General features: G+C 45.2%; 2 protein-coding genes across 4 annotated transcripts in view; one reads left to right on the top strand and one right to left on the bottom strand.

The window, feature by feature from the left end:
• Nucleotides 1-20326, bottom strand: part of LOC139533919 (lysine-specific demethylase 7B-like) — a 31164-nt gene extending 10838 nt beyond the window's left edge. Inside the window, exons 1-7 of the mRNA XM_071332427.1 lie at nucleotides 20194-20326; nucleotides 6136-6221; nucleotides 5422-5539; nucleotides 5010-5170; nucleotides 3118-3259; nucleotides 2578-2764; nucleotides 1755-1917 (exon numbers count right to left, since the gene is read on the bottom strand). Of these exons, the coding sequence (XP_071188528.1) occupies nucleotides 1755-1917; nucleotides 2578-2764; nucleotides 3118-3259; nucleotides 5010-5170; nucleotides 5422-5539; nucleotides 6136-6221; nucleotides 20194-20291 (955 nt within the window). The 5' untranslated portion in view covers nucleotides 20292-20326. The remainder of the gene's footprint in view (nucleotides 1-1754; nucleotides 1918-2577; nucleotides 2765-3117; nucleotides 3260-5009; nucleotides 5171-5421; nucleotides 5540-6135; nucleotides 6222-20193) is intronic.
• Nucleotides 8119-11837, top strand: LOC139533920 (putative nuclease HARBI1). Of its 3 annotated transcripts, none has more exons than XM_071332428.1 (12): nucleotides 8119-8497; nucleotides 8789-8859; nucleotides 8947-9123; nucleotides 9214-9275; nucleotides 9358-9444; nucleotides 9526-9567; nucleotides 9636-9809; nucleotides 9889-9924; nucleotides 10023-10577; nucleotides 10647-10762; nucleotides 10859-10970; nucleotides 11065-11837. In XM_071332428.1, the coding sequence occupies exons 9-12, from the start codon at nucleotides 10106-10108 to the stop codon at nucleotides 11433-11435; spliced, it is 1071 nt and encodes a 356-aa protein (XP_071188529.1). In that variant the 5' UTR covers nucleotides 8119-8497; nucleotides 8789-8859; nucleotides 8947-9123; nucleotides 9214-9275; nucleotides 9358-9444; nucleotides 9526-9567; nucleotides 9636-9809; nucleotides 9889-9924; nucleotides 10023-10105; the 3' UTR covers nucleotides 11436-11837. The 3 variants fall into 3 exon arrangements, with proteins under 3 accessions (XP_071188529.1, XP_071188530.1, XP_071188531.1); XM_071332429.1 differs by having other exon boundaries at nucleotides 8124-8497; XM_071332430.1 differs by lacking the exon at nucleotides 10647-10762 and having other exon boundaries at nucleotides 8124-8497.

Below are 20326 nucleotides of genomic sequence, written 5' to 3'. Positions count from 1 at the left end.
CAGTTCCATCGCATAATTCATTTTATCGACAAATCGACACCATGTCCAGCGTATTTCGTTTTGACGACAATTGGAAAGTTTACAGACAAATGTTCTATTTCCATCAGGTCTGTCGTCACATTCCCTCTCCGACATCTACTTTACTGGCATAAAAAGGTTGGATGTAAACCTGGTATGTGACACACAAACACCCAACCTGATAAAAACCAACACACACACTGTTCGCACACAAACTGACCTGATAACGCAAACATACAGGTTCATATCAGGCCTGGCTGACCTGGTAAAGATAAAGCAGTGCTCTTTATACCTCCGGAGATAACAGAAAGCAGAGACGGCGGTGAAGCAGCACTGATACTGCAGGCACTGACGCGGTTACGGGGTTACCGCGGTTGAGCGGCCAAGTATGTTGTGCTCTACCCCCTCCCCAAATATCTATCCCACCTCTCCACACCCCCTGAAAAAGACACAGCTGAAGCCCTGGTCATGATTAGTCTTAACCTTTACTCAATGTATACAACTTTGGGAGCATTTTAAAACATGTGGGTTTTCTTCTTGTTCCTATGGGAGTATTGACACAGAAATGTATGGATACCCTGAACTTGTGAAAAGTCTGTTGAGTTGCACACTATTGCTGTTCTGAACCGATTACATACCCTGTATAGTTTTACATCATCCTCAGGTGATCTCCACAGGCCAAAAAACATGGAATCCTGTGTTCTACAAATGAAATACGACCCCCCCCATTAGGTAAGCTTATGGAAGGATCCTTGTGGTGATAACGGAGACGGTGAGATGGGGATAAATCACTAAAGGACATGAGTGAAACCACTCTAAAAGCCATCTGTAGTTAATGAGAACAAGGAGCGTGTGTTAACCATGAGGTTCTGCTTACTGCAGTCGCCCTTTCATGGCTCTCGAGACGCGTTACGTCATCAAGACATGGGGTGGAATGTGAGAGGTGAATTACAAGTCACATGCTATAGCAGAGGCTTAGCTGAGGATAAAGTAGGCCCAAGAGCTTCTAATATGGTCGCTTTCACGACATTACTGGTGCTGTTGTTCCATTAGGGAACTTCCTATTGTGTTACGACAATATAGACGGGTGTGTCTAATGTCTAGGCTGTTGCTGAGCAAAGATTGCTTTTCCAAATTCACTTGGCAATGACATGTCATCAGTGTTTTAAAAAAGGGAGTCATTTTCCAGGCAGGCACCCTGGGAAACTAGACTGTTTTGTTTGTCTACTTTGAGGATATCAACAGGTTTCTCTAGGGAGGGGCAGACAAGACTACCAGATAGTCTATATATACACACATCACCAAAAGCAGGCGTGTGAGGTATTTAAGGACACAGTGGAAAAGGTCTTTTAAGGACAATGTCTAATTCCAGAGAGGTTTCTGTGTCACACGCTCACAGGGCCAGTCTACATCGTCAGTGGTAACCTCTTTTCATCTACACTTTCGTTACAGGAACACAAGCCTAATGTAAGCTGTTTAGCTCTTCAGGAAAACTAAATACATGGCCTGTTACAAGAGAAGGCAAATAAAGACCAAATGCTTACTCACACACACACACACACACACACCCCCAGTGGAGGCTGCTGAGGGGAGGACTGCTCATAATAATGTCTGGAATGGAGCAAATGGGATGGTATCTAACACATTTGATACCATTCCACCTGTTCCGCTCCAGCCATTACCACGAGCCCGGCATGCCCACTTAAGGTGCCACCAACCTCCTGTGACACACACACCTGTGGGGATGAGCAGCGTGGTTCCTTGCTGCACAACACACTTGTAGCACTTGTCCACCTTGTCCCCGAAGAACACCTCACTCTGGTTGGGAGAGGAGCTCCACGCCTCGTATAGTGCAAGGTTGGCCTGGGTCGGCTTGATCATGTAGAATATCTTCTCACCCTGGAAACACAAAGAGAGTAGAGAGAGTTAACGAGAGTTTATCAAAAATAAACATTTTAACCCAAAAAACATCAGAATGTGACTATAAAATTAGAAGCACTCAGATGCCTGCAAAGATGATTAATTTCAGAGACACACAGATGTGTTTGACCTCCACACCAGGGGACTTTTTTCTTCCATTTAAGAGGCATTTCCCAGCCCTCTTTTTCACAAGCTGAGCTGCACATTGCTTCTATAGCTAAGGAGAGTGCTTGCCTGCCAGCCTGGTGATGTCACCATGAACACAACGCATAGTTTGTGATTAGCAGCGGTTGGTTACTTTGTTGCCGTTGGAGGGATAATTTATTACCACGGCGGGGACAGAATTCCCCCTGGAGCTTGCCAACGACGAAATGTACTGCTGAGGTGAACTTCTGCCAGGGTACCAATCAGCCTAGATTGCTCTAAATAGACCTCCCATGTACAAACATACTTGATTAAATGTCAACGCGCATTACAAGTGGTGAGGGGAATGCCAAAGAGCGAGCCAGGCCATCGATTTATCACCAAATAATGTTGTGGACAGAGCTGATTTCATTGACTTGCCAAACTGCACTTTGCGCACTGCTAGGATTTGATAGCCTAGTGTACATGTAGGACATGTAACTAACACCCACTCACCCAGAGAACGTGGTACCACACAGAGGTGCCACCGAAGTCTATGTGGAAGTCAGTGTAGCTGTTCTTGACCCCCATGAGGCAGTACTTCTGGACAAAGGGCTTGGGGAAGAAGGAGTCATCTGGCCAGTAGTTCTCCACCCAGGACATGTTCTGAGCTACATCAGGTACCACCACCTGATCTGCCATCCTGGGGGGGAGAGAGTGAGTGGTAAGAGAGGTATGGCTACTTAAGAGGATCAAATCACAGTAAAAGTGCTGAAATGTACTAAATAATGATATCATTGATAATAAGTAGTTTGATCACTTTTGTCTTGAGATGTACATAATGTATTGTTGAATGGTTGTGTTCATTCTTGTTTGTTCTTTTGTGTTGTATGTGTTTTTGTAGCAAAATGAATCATGAAGAACTTGACAGCAGTCTGGATGCTCTTGGTTTCTGTTTGCATGTCTTGTAAATAGCATCCATTTCAAAATGTATCCATTTGGATGGAGAGAGAGTCTGCAATGGATTATTAGAAGTAGGACCAAATTACAGCTTACTTGGTGTCAGAGAACTCCAGGCTGATAACGTTGAGCACCTTGGGCCGATGAGGCTTGTAGTAATACTTGATAAACTCTTTCAGCTTCATCTTGCTGTCTGCTTGCCTGGCCACGTCGATGACGTCAATGACTTTGTCACCGCCTGTGGACGACAAGAGAATGATGACCAAGCCGTCATATAGTGGAGCAGACAGCAAAACGTGGTATCAGTCTGCCCATGGAATCATCATCATTTTGTGTCTACAGTCTAACAGTTGCACCATTCAGTCAGATATAATACATCTGGTTAAGAGAAAGGACCATCCCTACTGAAGTGACAGACACCAGGGATAACCATTTTTAATGGGAGTCAGTGGGCGAGGGGATCTGAACTCTGAAGCTCTCTGGCATTTCCATGTCTCTGTACAACTCCTAAGGGAGAGACTGGCACAGCCAATACACCATAGGAGTGAGTGGATGGAGTGGGGGCGGGGGGTGAGGGCCAGAAAATCTGTCCAGTCCATATGAGTCCCAGAGGTGGAGACTAGGGAAGGGGCCACTGTCTATAATGGGTATGTGAGGGTAAAAACCCACCAGCACAGCTGGGAGGCAGTGAATCAAACGACACAGTGAAAGCCGGGGAGAGAGAGGGCCGGAAACGGGGGCCTGTCGGCAGTGTGGGGACAGGACAGCTGGTGCTTGTGTGATCCTCCCACCACCAACCCACACACCCCTAATGTTCCCCAAACCCCTACACACCACACACACACGGCGGGTCCAGCTGGCCAGCGTCTGATGACAGTGAACAGCTGGAGTTAGGGTAGCTAGCCAAACAGAGAGAGCAGAACAGAGTGTTCAGTCACGACCAGCCAACAAGCCCAAAACAGACCATAGTAAATACTCCACACTACACCTTTATAGTGGCTGGTTGCACATGGTCAAACTATTCCTGTGTTTTAAGCAATGCACCGACACCTAGCATTCACTCCAGCTAGACCCTGTAGGGTTCTTCCAGACACCATCCTTTCACATGATATTTAGACTGAAAACTTCACCTACCCCCAACGAGCAGGAACAACATTAAGCACTGGGAGGTGACAAATGCCAGGAGGTTTATCCTAAGCTGGCCGACCTTAGTCTAGGCTTGGGTAACCCCAGGAGACAGCAGGTTCCAGGCCTGTCCCCCATTGTGTCCCAACTGTAAGGAGGTAGGTAACCCGATCCTGCTTGTGTTCTGTCTCCACCCAGTCACAACACCTGTGCTGCTTCCCACCAGAGCAGCTTAATGCTCAACGAAGCATCACCGAGGGTGGAATATGAACTTCCATGATAAAAACACAAGTGGGTTTGGGTTGCGTTGGGCGTCTGGTCGGTCCAGATAGCTGTGGGTTAGTAACGGGCTTGTAATAAGAGCCTTGTGGTACCAGGCCTTTCTATTCTATAGAGTGCAGAGGTGGTCGTGTTGGGGGCTGAGGAAGACCTGCCCTCCCCTCCTGTAGGGCTTATTCAGCCATTGGGAGATGATTGATAAAGGGGTAAATACCCTCTGAACCTGGCAACCTGTTTGTTTGACGGACAGATGGCGTCCGCTCAACGTTAGGCGCTCATTATCTGACAGAGAATGCATTCATTAGCTTTTAATTATATTCTATTTCAAAACAATAGGTGTAGGTAACATATGTCCTATCAAATAGGCATCCTGTGCAGTAGACAGGCAGTGAATGGGTTGGTGATCAGTCTTAGTTGTGCTACATGCTAAATGTCTGCCCTACTACCCCATTTGTTTACTTAGACTCTGGGGATGTTTGCAAATAGACAGAGAAAATCTAGCCCAGGGTGCTTGAGCATGTCCCCCCCCCCACACACACACACACACCACACACACAAACAGCATTCACTCTCTATGTCCTTACCAACAACTTGCTCCACATCTTTGACAGAGAAGGATGGTTGAGGCAGCCTGAGTCCCAGTCCCTCCATGTTGGACACAGCGATGGGGTACAGCCAGCCGTGACTTTCCAGGTGCCTCTGGGTCACCTGCTCCCCAGGCATCCACTGCAGGATCTCATCCCCACTGCAACACACAGACACAGACAGAGAGACAATGGGTAATGGCTAATTCCTGTTGATATGTTCAACTCTATGTAAATACCCAATGAGAGAAATTAAGAACATAATACATGTTAAGCATTGTGACTAAAACAAAGATCACAATCTTGTTCATAGCAACACGACTGCTGAGGAAACGTGCGTTTGCTGTGCAGGTGTGAGAGTGGGTCTAGCTTGGCATCAGAGTCCTCGGTGGTAAGTGTTCTGGGCTCCTACCTGGCAAAGGTCCTGTTCTGGAGCTCCTTGACAAACACAGAGGTGCCAGCCTGCACTGGCTTGGTGCCATCGTCCTGCTCGGTGTAGTCATGCCTGTGCCAGTTGTTGCGCTTTTTCACTGCAAGAGGAGAGACGCAGAACATCACTCACAAAACGGCACAGCATTCGCTGGCCATGAATACGATCACTATAGCCAGTGACAGACCTGAGACAAATTATTACTGTATTCAATTTTCTTCTCTTAAACCAACGGAGGCTTGTGAATTATGGATAGTCATTAGTCTTGATAATATATTTTCCCCGTTCATCCCCTAGCACAGAGGCCAAGGTGAGGGCTAGGACCCATTGAAGTCAAAAGATTACAGCTCCATTCAATTAGCCTGTTAATGTCTGGCCCCGGGCTCTCAGGGGTCAGGCTCCTCTAAATCAGACTGGAGACTATGCTGCTCTCCTGGGGACAGTCCATCAGCCATGGAGGGAGAGAGAGGGGGAGGTATGGAGAAAGGGAGGAAGAGTGAACAGGCACGGGGGATGGAACAAATAGAGAGAGATAAAGAGAGAGAGCGCGGGAGAGAGAGATAAAGAGAGAGCGGGAGAGAGATGGTAGTAAAACAGATAGGAGAGAAAAGAGATGGAGAGAGACCGACTGAGGAAGAGAAGACAGAGAAAAGTCAGGATGGACAGACACACACAAAAACAGACTGGAATACTGACTCAAGGAGGGTCCGTGTTGGGGTTCACAGTTAGGACAGTGGTAAACGTCAATGTCCACCGCATGGTGCTCCTCCACCTGGACACAGCTGTGGGGAGACAGGAGACATGACATTACTGTCAGTATATACAGTTGAAGTCAGAAGTTTACATACACCTTAGCTAAATACATTCAAACTCAGTTTCACAATTCCTGACATTTAATCCTAGTAAAAAATCATCCCTGTCTTAGTTCAGTTAGGATTACCACTTTATTTTAAGAATGTGAAATGTCAGAATAATAGTAGCGAGAATTAATTATTTCAACTTTAATTTCTTTCATCACATTCCCAGTGGATCAGACGTTTACATACACTCAATTAGTATTTGGTAGCATTGCCTATAAATTCTTTCACTTGGGTCAAACATTTCAGGTAGCCTTCCACAAGCTTCCCACAATAAATTGGGTGAATTTTGGCCCATTCCTCCTGACAGAGCTGGTGTAACTGAGTCAGGTTTGTAGGCCACCTTGCTCACGCACGCTTTTTCAGTTTTGCCCACAAATTTTCTATAGGATTGAGGTCAGGGCTTTGTGATGGCCACTCCAATACCTTGACTTTCTTGTCCTTAAGCCATTTTGCAACAACTTTGGAAGACCCATTTGTAACCAAGCTTTAACTTCCTGACTGAGGTCTTAAGATGTTGCTTCAATATATCCACATAATTGTCCATCCTCATGATGCCATCTATTTTGTGAAGTGCACCAGTCCCTCCTGCAGCAAAGCACCCCCACAACATGATGCTGCCACCCCCGTGCTTCACGGTTGGGATGGTGTTCTTCGGCTTGCAAGCCTCCCCCTTTTTCCTCCAAACATAACGATGGTCATTATGGCCAAACAGTTCTGTTGTTTCATCAGACCAGAGGACATTTCTCCAAAAAGTATGATCTTTGTCCCCATGTGCAGTTGCAAAACCATAGTCTGGCTTTTTTATGGCGGTTTTGGAGCAGTGGCTTCTTCCTTGCTGAGTGGCCTTTCAGGTTATGTCGATATAGGACTTGTTTTACTGTGGATATTTATACTTTTGTATCTGTTTCCTCCAGCATCTTCACAAGGTCTTTTGCGGTTGTTCTGGGATTGATTTGCATTTTTCGCACCAAAGTACGTTCATCTCTAGGAGACAGAACGTGTCTCCTTCCCGAGCGGTATGACGGCTGCGTGGTCCCATGGTGTTTATACTTGCGTACTATTGTTTGTACAGATGAACGTGGTACCTTCAGGCGTTTGGAAATTGCTCCCAAGGATGAACCAGACTTGTGGAGGTCTACAATGTTTTTTCTGAGGTCTTGGCTGATTTCTTTTGATTTTCCCATGATGTCAAGCAAAGAGGCACTGGGTTTGAAGGTAGGCCTTGAAATACATCCACAGGTACACCTCCAATTGACTCGAATGATGTCAATTAGTCTATCAGAAGCTTTGACATAAATTCCAGAAATTTTCCAAGCTGTTTAACTTCACTAGGGTAGGGGGCAGCATTCGGAATTTTGGATGAAATGCATGCCCAAATTAAACTGCCTGCATCTCAGGCCCAGAAGATATGATCTGCATATAACTGGTAGATTTGGATAGAAAACACTTTAAAGTTTCCAAAACTGTTAAAATAGTGTCTGTGAGTATAACAGAACTGATTTGGCAGGCGAAAACCTGAGAAAAATCAATTCAGGAAGTCATTTCTTTGTTGGTTTTCTAGTTTTCTATTCAATGCCATTACAGTATCCATTGACTTAGGACTCAAATTGCAGTTTCTATGCCGTCCACTAGATGTCAACAGTCTTTAGAAATTGTTTCAGGCTTGTATTCTGAAAAATGAAGAAGTAAGAGCAGTCTGAATGAGTGGACCCTAAAGTGTCACAGAGCTTTTCTATCCACGCGACCGAGAGAGTGTGTTTCTTGTTTACCTTTTAAATTGACGGCGTTATTGTCCGGTTGAAATATTATCGACCTGGGGCCTGTTGCACAAAAGTAGAATTAAGACATCCGGGATAAATGACTCAGCTGAGCTCAATGAAGCCAAAACATGTGCGTCCAGGCTTAATTGGTTGCACAAAGACCAAGCCAGGATGAGCAGACACGGATTCATTAAGCCAGGTGAAACCAATCCTGGATAGGTGCGCGCTCACGGCTCACTCAAATAGACCCCGCCACAGATCACAGATTAACTGATTTACCATGGCAACTAGAGCCGCGTACTTTTCCCCGTCGGAAGCACAAATCCTCATGGAGGCATACGAGGAGGTAAAATATATAATTAAGAAGAAAGGCAACCTCGCCACAGTGATAAAGCAAAGAGAAAAAGCGTGGCAAAGTATTGCAGACCGCCTGAATGCGTAAGTAGTGCACAATTACACACTCACCGCTCCGCTGAAACATCACAATTACAATTCAAATATTTAATTCACATCTCCAAAAATGCAGTTGTACTGTAATTATGAAACGGTTAAATTTTTAATTTAAATGCACTGCAGATATGAGTGAAATTGTGTAAAGTAACTCCATCACACTGTATAAAGCTATGATAAATTTTTTGATATTTTTACTGAAAACAAGACAAAAATACCAAGTAATTTTTTGCAGTGTGACTCCATTAAATGTGTGTGTGTGTGTGTGTGTGTGTGTAGATTAAACATGAACGGGCCAAAACGGACATGGCAGCAGGTCAAAATCAAATACAAGAACATTCTGCAGAATGGTATGGTCCCTGACTAATATTTAACAAAGCACAAGCATATATTGTACCCAGAAGGTGCCTGCTCACACATTGTCTGTACTGTTTTAGCAGTGAAAAAGAATACCCACAGACAAGGCACGGGTGGTGGGTCACCAAAGGCTGACCTTACCCCAGCAGAGGACATGGCCTTGGAGCTAAATAAAGGCAGGCCCGTCTTAGAGGGGATCCCTGGGGGGAAAGAGACGAGCATAGGTTCCTCCCAAGATGCCACCCGCTTCATTCAAGGTATGTCCTTCCATCTCTACATGGGATACAACCACATTCATATTGAATCAATTTGGACTGTCTGACTTTGGTTTACCTATTGCCTTGCAGTGTCTGGCAGCACTGTGTTCCTGTTAGAGCCACCAGCACAAGCACCAGACGATGCTGATCCAGTGAGTACTCCATCAAAGGCATACTGTAGGCCTGGCATGTCTTGTCTACTAGCTTCAATATGAATCCGATTAAATGTGATAGGGTGAAGGCCCCAGTGCAGCAGCAACAGCACATGATGGAGACGATGATGAGGAGGAGACCATCTCTCTGGATTCCAGAAGGCATGAGGTATCATGTTAAGACTGTGAAAGTACTATTTACTCTACAATGGTGAGGAGTCCTCATCAAAAAATCTAATTTCTTTTACAGGACCCAGATGCTATACAGTGGGAAAACCAGCCTGGCAACATAGTGCGTATTAATAAAAGGACACCACATCCTGCCAAATTCCAGCTGCGCTAATTGTATTGTGTTCACAGAGCTCACAAGCTATCAGAAAGTTGTATGGCAACCACCTCCGGCGCCAAATAGAACTGGCAGACATAGACATTCAGTACAAGAAGAAAAAGATGGAAAATCTTGCACTGGAGTCCGAAATAAAAAAGAGGACAATTAGGAAACTGGACCTTGAAATAAAAAAACTTGAGAGGGAGGTGAGATATGCCTTCAATGTACACTGTATGCTAACTGTAACACAAATGTATTATTCATTATTTTTCTTTCCTCCCCCAGCTCCAAGAAGATGACACAGCTCAAAATAAAAATTAGGTATATTCTCGTAAAGTCAAGTGAGCCATGACATATGAGCTCTTATTGTGAGCACACAGGACGGTGGCATCTTTCTAAGGTTTTTTTTATTTTCCCAGCAATCAGTACAACCAAGTCATCGTTATAAGGCATCGCCCTCTTTTGCCCACCCCCCCAGCACCAGGTGTGGCCACTAGCCTATATGAAGGCCCAAAATTGTGTGTTCCTTTCTGCTCTGACAATGGCATGCCCATTCGTGCGAGATGTGGTGGATGAAGAAGCACTTGTGCTGAGGAGAGCCTTCAGGCGAGAAAGGGTCTTCAGGGACCGGTTGGACCCACTGGCCTTCCCTGATGACCATCTATATGAAAGATACAGGTTTTCTGCAGATGGCATCAGGTATCTATGCAGACTACTGGGTCCCAGGATTAAGCACCGCACTGCACGGAGCCATGCACTGAGTGTGGAGCAAATGGTTTGTGTGGCCTTGCGCTTTTTTGCTAGTGGAGCCTTCCTGTACTCAGTGGGGGATGCAGAACAGCTGAACAAGGCCACAATTTGCCGCACAATAAGGAGTGTGTGTCTGGCTATCAAAGCATTAGCAGATGTCTTCATCTCCTTCCCTGGCCACAGAAGACTCTGTGACATCAAAGAGGAGTTCTATAGGATTGCAGGTAAGAGGATCTACAAATTACAGGACAACTGTTAACACATAGTAGGATACTCATTACTTTGTGTGACAGGTTTCCCCAATGTCATTGGTGCAGTGGACTGCACACACATAAGGATAAAAGCCCCCTCAGGTGCCCATGAGGCCGATTTTGTGAATAGGAAATCCTTTCACAGCATTAATGTTCAGGTGAACATAACTTTTTGATATTGTCCATTGACGAACACTCTGCATTGCCAGTGATGTGCATTGATTGGTGTAATATTCCTCATCTTATGATTTCAGATGGTCTGCAATGCTGACTGTGTGATCAGCAATGTTGTGGCAAAATGGCCTGGCTCAGTCCATGACTCCAGAATCTTTCGGGCCTCTGAAATCTATCAGTGCCTATCACAAGGTAAGCCACACAACCCCTATTTATAACCATCATGGCTGTGTCAAGAATATCACTGTGTTTATGAGGTAGTAATGATGAGATTTTGTGTTGACAGGTGAATTCTCTGGTGTGTTGCTGGGAGACAGGGGGTATGGCTGCCAGCCTTTTCTCCTGACACCTTTCACAGACCCCCAGGAAGCACAGCAGGCCTACAACCATGCCCATGCCAGGACCAGGGCCAGAGTTGAAATGACCTTTGGCCTCCTGAAGGCACGCTTTCACTGCCTTCACAAATTAAGGGTCAGCCCTGTTAGGGCATGTGATATTACTGTGGCTTGTGCTGTCCTCCACAATGTGGCCTGCCTGAGGAAGGAGAGGGCCCCCAGAGTGCCACCAGCCATGGACTGGGACAATCCGGCAATCTTCCCTGATGACGACAGTGGTCGGCTGCTGAGGGACCAATATGTGTTGAATTATTTTAGTTAGTATGTGTGCTTTCAATTTTGGTTAAATATGTCCTGCGGTGGCAGAGGAATTTGGTTTTTTTTGGGTTCGTTTTTTGACGAATTTGGCCTCTTATGATGTTTGTGCGGTATACTGTGTGTAATACAAGGCTGCAGGGAGGCTACTGCATCCATTCATTTGTCTGTTCAGTTGATGTGTATGGATTTGTCCTGCATTTATTTTAGTGTGCAGACATGCAGGGTGTGTTATATACAGACCTTTGAATGTGTATGTATCATTTTGTATAATATGCTTGGATTCTGTGCTTTCCATCTTGTAGAGTCACTGTGACTTCAGTTTCGAAAGGAGCTGATGGTTTACCTGCTTTGTTTTGTCCTTATTCAATAAAGGAACATAATGTTACACATTGTGTTTTTATATTCATATGGAATGTGTATTTGTTTATATGACAGAGTACTAAGGCCACACTGAAGAAAAAGGATAAAGTCATAAATTTATGAGGCTGGTTCTTTCTGCAGAAAAGCTACATATTGTTTTTACAGTTTTGATACTTATGACAATGTGATACTTAATATTCTGGCACATCAGCATGTCTTTGTTTATGAAACCATACTGAAGTACAATTTCACGAAATGCCCCACATCTGTCATTTTAACAACTGTCCTCCTTTAAAACAACTGGTTACAATATTATGACTTGTGTTTTTTTCCCCTCTGTGGCCCTAATATTCTATCATTTTATATATAGCCTTATAGTCTATGGGAAACTGTAAATTATCTAATGATAGCAACATCATCTAAAAATCATTTTTTATCCAAAATCATTGAAATTAATGATCACAAACGTTTAAATAATAACAGTGGGTCTAGTTATATGTGATAACAATGTATAGTGAGCAGTGAAATAACTATTGGTTTCCATTTGTGGTGACTGCTGACTGACATTAGGGATGAGATTAAATAGATCCTGGAATTTAGCCTGGTCTGGAGCAGGCTAGCTCCACAGAATAAATCTCCATGGTAATTTATACCATAACATATCCTCCTGCCCCCTATCCATCTTTAGTGCAACCGGATTACAGATCAATTGAGCCAGGATCACCAAGATATCCTGGCTTAATCCCTTATCCTAGTTTTGTGCAACAGGCCCCTGAGGTTTGAATATAAACATCGTTTGACATGTTTCTATGAACTTTACGGATACAATTTTGATTTTTTTGTCTTCCTGTTTTGACTGCGTTTGAGCCTGTGGATTACTGAAGAAAACGCGAACAAAACTGAGGTTTTTGGATATAAAGAGACTTTATCGACCAAAAGGAACATTTATTGAGTAAATGAATGTCTGCTGAGTGCAACCATATGAAGATCAAAGGTAAGGGATTAATTTTATCTCTATTTCTGACATGTGTAAATGTTCTACTTGGCTGGCTACTGTTTGTAATGATTTGTCTAGTGGGCTATGTTCTCAAATAATCATAAGGTATGCTTTCGCCGTAAAGCATTTTTTAAATCTGACACCGTGGTTGGATTCACAAGAAGTTCATCTTTAAACCTATGTAAAATATGTTTTGTTTTCTGAATTTTTATAATGAGTATTTCTGTATTTGAATTTGGCACCCAGCAGTTTCACTGGCTGTTGAAGAGGTTGGACGCTCTGAGACGCTACCGTCTCACGTGCCCAAGAGAGGTTAAAGGCACAGTCAACTTAGTGTTATGTAAACTTCTGACCCACTGGAATTGTGATACAGTGAATTATAAGTGAAATAATCTGTCTGTAAACAATTGTTGGAAGAATTACTTGTGTCATGCACAAAGTAGATGTCCTAACCGACTTGCCAAAACTATAGTTTGTTAACAAGAAATTTGTGGAGTGGTTGAAAAACAAGTTTTAGTGACTCCAACCTAAGTGTATGTAAACTTCCGACTTCAACTATTAAAGAGACAGACAGGACCATGATAGCCTGGTCCCAATATTTGGCGTCACATTGACCATAGAGGTTGGCAAGTCAGTACAAACAAATCTGGGACCAGGCTAGCGCCATGGTGTTTTCACTTTCAAATCCAATAAATCAACTGACGGGACAGGAGACTTCTCTCCAGGATCATAACACCAGAGAAGCTGTTGTGGAAACAGGCTCTCTCTCACTGATATCCCCATCCATGGTTCCAGGGCCCATGCTCTGGACAGCTTGAGGGATTGAGAGGGTTTTGTACACAAAGGAGTCAGTCCACTGCATGAAATCATTTACTTTGTCTGGGAGGGGGGGGACTCCTACTTACATGATTTAAAGCCTTTGGGAAAAGGGGTCACATACAAGTTTCTCTCACTGGGTCATCCTTTGGACCAGACTTGAGACTTACGAGACAGAAAAGATATCATGGTTTTGCTAAACTGACACCCTGCTCTGACAGTCTGTGTGGCTGTGGATAGTGATGTATAGGAGGAGCAGAGAGAGGCCATAGAGAGGTTAGAGGTAAACATAGAGCCAGAAACACTACGGAGTGTACGTGGAAGACGACCTCAGGTGACCTTTTGGTCCCTCACTTTTTCAAAGGAGGTACGAAAAGTCAAGCAACCTTGAAGTTGGGAGGCGATCGGTTTTACTTGTCTGGAGGACAGTGGCGTTCTGCCAAGGAATAAGTTAGTTAGGGCAAGGAGATTTTCCCTGGGCCCTAACAATAACCTCTAGACCACTCTGGGCCAGACCTTTCCCATTGGCTCAACCATGTGTTTGTCTCAGTATCCCACAGAACTGCGACAGTGTCGACGCCACTCAAACCCCCACACCACCAAACCCCCGACCGCCCCACAACAGCCAGACCACAGGCAGCAACACAAACATTCCTCTGGTGCATACCAACGCTATGTTCCATAAGAAAATGCTGAATAACACGCAGAATCCTGTGAATAGGCTTTGAGTGTTGCCATTATGCGTGGATGCCCACCGATGCATGGAAAAGGGGAGAAAAACAGCAGGCAACATTTGTGTCACTGGGATATGGGAGGAATCTAAGACAGCACTTTTAAAAGAGCTTCTTCTCAAGTAAACAAAAAGATAAATCGTCTAAGCTAAACTTTAGTTTCAGCTGACAAGAGCATAAAGAGACAAATGTGGACTTATATCTTTTGCTGCTCTGACATGGATATTATGTAGCAGAAAACACAAAGGGCCCATTTCTTCATAGTGACAATCTGTTTTCTTGTAAAAACAAACTGAGTTTCTCTAGTAGCTAGTTTAAGAGGCTTGCGAGTTCATGAAGATGGCAAACAACTTTATGAATCTCAAGCAATTCCGCCTTCTTCCCGCTCTGCAGTCTTCCTCTCATTCAAATCTCCCTGCTCTGTGACTGGTCTTCAGTGGGTAAATTTAAATTAGTTTGGAGGTCCTGCTCTCTGAAGTTGGGAGTGACACACAGTGGAATTCCTTTCAGTGTGAAAACAGAAAACACTGGGGGACTTGCTTAGGGTGGTAAATGACAGCCATTAAATTTCCAGCTCCCTCAGGTTCCTGGAGTTAGCCTGGAGGCTAGGTGCTGTGTGAGGACGTAGTAAAGGTTTCAATAGCAGAGAATGCCACTATTTTTACAGAGGGCCTGCCTAGGAGTGGACACAGTTCTAACCAGCCACTATCAGCGTTGATCAGAGTGGAAATTGCAGGAAATTGTAAAGGGAAACAAAGGCCAGCAGGAAGCGGCATAACACTTGAACTTTCTCTGGTGGTGTGTTGTTGCTGGTTAAGTCTCCTTAGCAATGGTGTTGTTGTTCAGCAGAATATTGATAGACAGCAGCTCACACTAACTGTAGAGCCAGCCTGAAGCCGTAACAGGTTGGGACTGGGAGTAATAACCGAGGTAAGCAAGAGAATCTTGCCTGATTTTAGGTAGGGATATGAGTAATATTTTTTTTATTGTAACATTTTTGGGTACTTTTTACCCCTTTTTTAATGGTATCCAATTGGTAGTTACAGTCTTGTCCCATCGCTGCAACTCCCGTACGGACTCAGGAGAGGCGAAGGTCGAGAGCCATGCGTCCTCCGAAACACAACCCTGCCAAGCCGCACTGCTTCTTGACACACTTAACCCGCTTAACCCGGAAGCCAGACGCACCAATGTGTCAGAGGAAACACCGTCCAACTGGCGACTGTGTCAGCGTGCATGTGCCCGGCCCGCCACAGGAATCGCTAGAGCGCGACGGGTCAAGGACATTCCGGCCGGCCGGCCAAACCCTCCCCTAACCCGGACAATTGTGCGCCGTCTCATGGGTCTCCCGGTCTGGGCCAGCTTGAACCCGGATCTATAGTGAATCCTCTAGCACTGCGATGCAGTGCCTTAGTGGTCTCCCGAGTGTCGCAGCGGTCTAAGAGTTTTTCCTGGTCAGGTCATCGGAAAAAACTCAGGGCCACATTTATAGAAGATACAACGCTATAAACTCCTTCAGTGTCCTAACCCTACAGAGTGGCCTCCACAGTCCACCTCCACTCACTTCCTACGTCAGCAGCCAAGATGAGCTACAATGCAGCAGTGGGCTGGAATCTTGGCTCCTGAGTCCTGAGGTTGCTCAATGGCCTTGCTGGGGAGACTAGAATGAGTCACCGTGCCAATTATGTAACCCTGGGCCTGACATGAATTCTCCCGGCTGTCTGTCGGGGTAGGACATGCTAGAGCGAGCGCGACAGAGTGAGCGTGTGGCTGTGGGATTGAGCCGAGCCAAGCTGACCTCCTACACCTCCTCTGCCTGGTCATCTTGTGTAGCACCCGCGCAGCGCGGGCCGGCACGAGGGGGAAGCAGGGTACTGTGCCACCAGACTGATGCGGTTTCTTCCCTTGCGCAGTTATGACGGGTTGGGTGAGTCACTTGGAAACTGGAGGGCTGGGGAGTGTTGATGATGATGCAACTTGTGTAGCTACTTATCCTTGACTCCTTGAACTCAAATCAATCTCACTCTTTAAAAACTACTGAGGCTGCCCCATCGAAGACAACAAAACTATAAATCTGACTTAATTTAAGAGCTGTGTGGAAGACAAAACTTTGGTATTTAGTGTATAGTAATAAATCAAGTGACATCATCCCTGGGAGAAATAAAGCCCAATATGGGTCTGTGTGTGTCTGTCACTGTCTCACCACTCTACCAGAAACAATGCCAGCCCCCTGCCAATGGTGGGCAGACACCAACCTAGCAGCATGAGGTCAAACCAGAGAGATAGATTGAGGACTCATCTTTTTATCTGTGCCATTAAAGAATCTGTAACAGCATGGGCAGCACCATTGAGGCCATCTTCTTCTTCATTGGTTGATTGCTCCCACTCATAGGAATCCACACCCAGTTGACTACTTTAAAATGGTGGAAGCCCTCAATGGCAAAGTCCATGCTAAAATGGGTTATATCCATGATGAGTTCTCTATCTCTATGGGTCAAACATCCTGTCCTGAATCAGGAGAGCTGTCAACTCTCCCACCGCCATCAGCTCCTATCCCGCTACATCCTCTGTTGTGGAGCTGCCTGCCTTCCTGTGTGACTGGGGTTATTCATTAGTCTATGTACTGTGAGGGGTTCATTGTGTCTCAATGATCAGCCGAGACACACAAAGGGTTGTAGGCGGGCTCAGCCATTACGTTAAGCACTTAATAACCCCCCTGCATAGGGCTCCAACCCGCCTACATTAGAGAACTGGCAGATAGCTAATGGATAATGGGGGAGAGGATGGGGAGGGGTGAGGTTAGTTAAACACACCTGCCTGGGTTCATTTAGACCCAAAGGGCACCTGACTCCTGCCTTTCCAAAGACTAGGATCCAAGTGGGCATAAAATCAGACCATTTGAACCCTCACTGAGAAAAGGAAAGGATACCCATCATATCAATGGGGTACAATGCACTGATGAAGGGCCTTAGTACACAACAACCTCTCCCCTCCATTAACCCACATCACTAAGCTTCTACAGACAGCTTAGGGTAGAAGGACTTCTCTGTAGGCAGCTGGAAAACAAAAGAGGACTTCTGCTTTGTTGTTTATGGGGCATTGTAGTCCCCCGGGGAAGGAGTGGAACAACTTCATTGTTTATGGTGCAGGTTGCATTGCCTTGAGGTTCTCATGTTGAACTGAGTCGTTTCTTCTAAGGCGGTGGGGGACTGGGTTTGTGTCTTCTCACACATGTTCTCAACATAGGCCTACGTCTCTTTAGTGAGCCTCATACACCTAGGCCATACACCTAGGCCTTCACAGTACACCCTCAGTCTCTGCCTCTCCCACTAGATCTGTCAACACATGATTACACTGGCTGACAAACTGGATTGGTCCTTAGTGCAGCAGAGCTTACTCTTCTAATATTCAAGCATGATATGTAGGCAAAGTAGATGTCAATCAGGCAGTGATGCAACTTGCCATGCTACTTTTCAGAGGGTTTCTTTCAGAGTGATAAAAGGAATGCACTCAGCTAAGTGTGGTTATCCTTAGTAAAATCCCACTTTCAACTCCTCATTGTATTTCCAAGAGAGCAAAACATTGGTCCATTCTCCCCATCAGCTGCAGAACAAATCTGAAGCAAAGTTCACCCTTGCATCATCATAAGCGAACCAACTAATATACCGTGACTCTAAACGACTGGAAATCAATACATGATGCTGTTTACCTCCTAATCAGCATTGATCAATCTGAGAGTAATGTCATTGGCATACCCCAGAGACAAAGACCCCATAGAGTCCCACTAATGAATGTAAACATGACACTAACCATCATCTGAGGTCTGAGTCACACACACTAAAAACACAAGCTCTCCCACAAATTCAAATTCTCTCAACATTAAGGAGGACAGGGGGAGAGCATCCATCTCTCTTCAGTCTTTTCAGAGTGTAGGACATAATGATGGATGGTACATTGAAGTTGCCTCTGTGGAGCTACCATCAATCATTCCCCTGTGTCCCATCCAGTCTCTGCTGTCTCACCACTACCACACACTCTACCAGAACCAGACATGAACTGGGAGTCACACCCACGCAGCCTGGAGAGAGACGCAGGTCTGTGGGCTGCAACGTGAGCCACTGACGCCATACGGGGTTTGTTGTCATTCGTAATGCAATGGTTCAGCAGAGTGCCATCTCCACAGTCTCAGCAGAAGCATCCGCAGCACAGGCCTGCTCAGTGGATGTGAGGCTCTTTCAATGCACAGGCCCTATGCACATGCCTGTAGTGTACAGTGTGTTAACCATTAGGAAACTAGCAGGGCACTATTTCTGTCTTCTGCCCCCTACCTGGTCTATAGTCTACACCTTATAAACAACACAGAGCACTCTGGTTGGCTCCTCTGCCTAGTTCCGTTTGGGAGCCGTAAGCCATACTGGTGTATACGAGCATCCAGGGTTCAGTCACTGGTGAGAGAAAATAGATGCCCTCCCGGCCAGGCAGCTAGAAACAACCCCGGCTCACACTTGGGGAAGTATGTTGGTGTGCCGACAAGCGGGCACCAGGATTCCGGTGCAGGCATGGCAGCTTCTCTGCTTTCCACTACGTTTGCATACCATCCACAGCCAGAGGCATGCCACTTCCTTCTGGCGAGCCTGATGGGAAAGAATGGTAGAGAACCCTCTGGTTTTGGAGCAGAGCAGTGTCTACATGTGTTATTAGTCAATGGGAAAGCTCCAAAGTTTGTTCCTCTTCTTTTGGCACATGACACAGACAGTCTTCCCTGGCTCAGGCATCCCATCATTCTGGGCGTTGAGCTGTTGGCAGTCTACAGAGTGTAGTTACGCAATAGCTTTGCAATTTCCACACACGGCAAACTGCTATTGTAGTCATATTAGTTGTCTTTAATTTTCTCCTCAATACTCCTTTCTTCCACTAGGGGTATAACACATGTGCCCATTTTCGATGAAAGGGGGGATTTAAATACCCAACCTCGAGCTGTCAATCAAAAGCCCACAAATAACAACAATCATATTCTCTCATCTTAGGTTTATGGCCACTAACAAACGAGGTCACTCACTCAAATAGTAGGATTTGTGTAGTTTACCCCTAAAAATGTTGATCATGCAAGAGGTCACTTAGCTAGTGAAGTGATGCCACCAATAACGTGCAAGAGATTGATGTTCCATTTCAATTGAATTCACAAAAGCGTGTGGCCTAAATTCTAAACTAGGAAAGTCCAGGGTCAGGTCAGGCTGTCACATGCACCAACATAGTCTGATTAATCAGGCTGTAATACACAATTATTGTATATTAGAGGCTGATTAAGCAGACTAGCATTAACCCAACTCAATAGTAAAGGATGACAAGCTGGATTAAAACCAGAACCCACGCCTTTAATCGATAACCAGGCAAGTTTGTTCTCAAATCAATTGGATAGGCTAAGCCTATAGGCTTCTATCAACAGACCAAATGTTTAAAGGGCTGGCTTTGATCACTGAGATTGACAACTCGTCACACACAAGCTTAGCTGGCTAGCTAACGGTAGCAAACTAGTAACGTTAGGCTAATTTATTTTGACAAACTGCTGTCGGCTAAGAGAACATTTAAACCTCCAGCACACACTATTAATATCCCAATAAGTAGAGTAAAATACTAACTCACAATATGTATAATGGAAATAAAAACACACTGGCTCGGTTTACTATTTTGTAAAGTTTAGCTAGCTCGAGGTGCCAATAGAGTGAGAGACCAGAGAAGACCCCGTTACACACAAATAGCAGTCACAACCGCATGACAATCCTCGCTTACTCCGAAGCACAGGCTGTTAGTTTAGTCGGTTAAATCGATTGCATGTGTCAAGGAATGTGTAATCTCCATACCTGCCATGAAACCAGTCGTTACAGAGGTCGCATTCGATCATAAACCGGCTCACATCATAAGACTGCCGGCAGACACAGTACAGCGGGGCCGCCGCCATCTTCCTACTGTCCCCAAACAACGCAGGAATAAAGT

Source organism: Salvelinus alpinus, chromosome 11, assembly GCF_045679555.1.
Source record: "Salvelinus alpinus chromosome 11, SLU_Salpinus.1, whole genome shotgun sequence".
Classification (NCBI taxonomy): Eukaryota; Metazoa; Chordata; class Actinopteri; order Salmoniformes; family Salmonidae; genus Salvelinus; species Salvelinus alpinus.
This window is presented reverse-complemented; position numbering and strand designations above follow the sequence as displayed.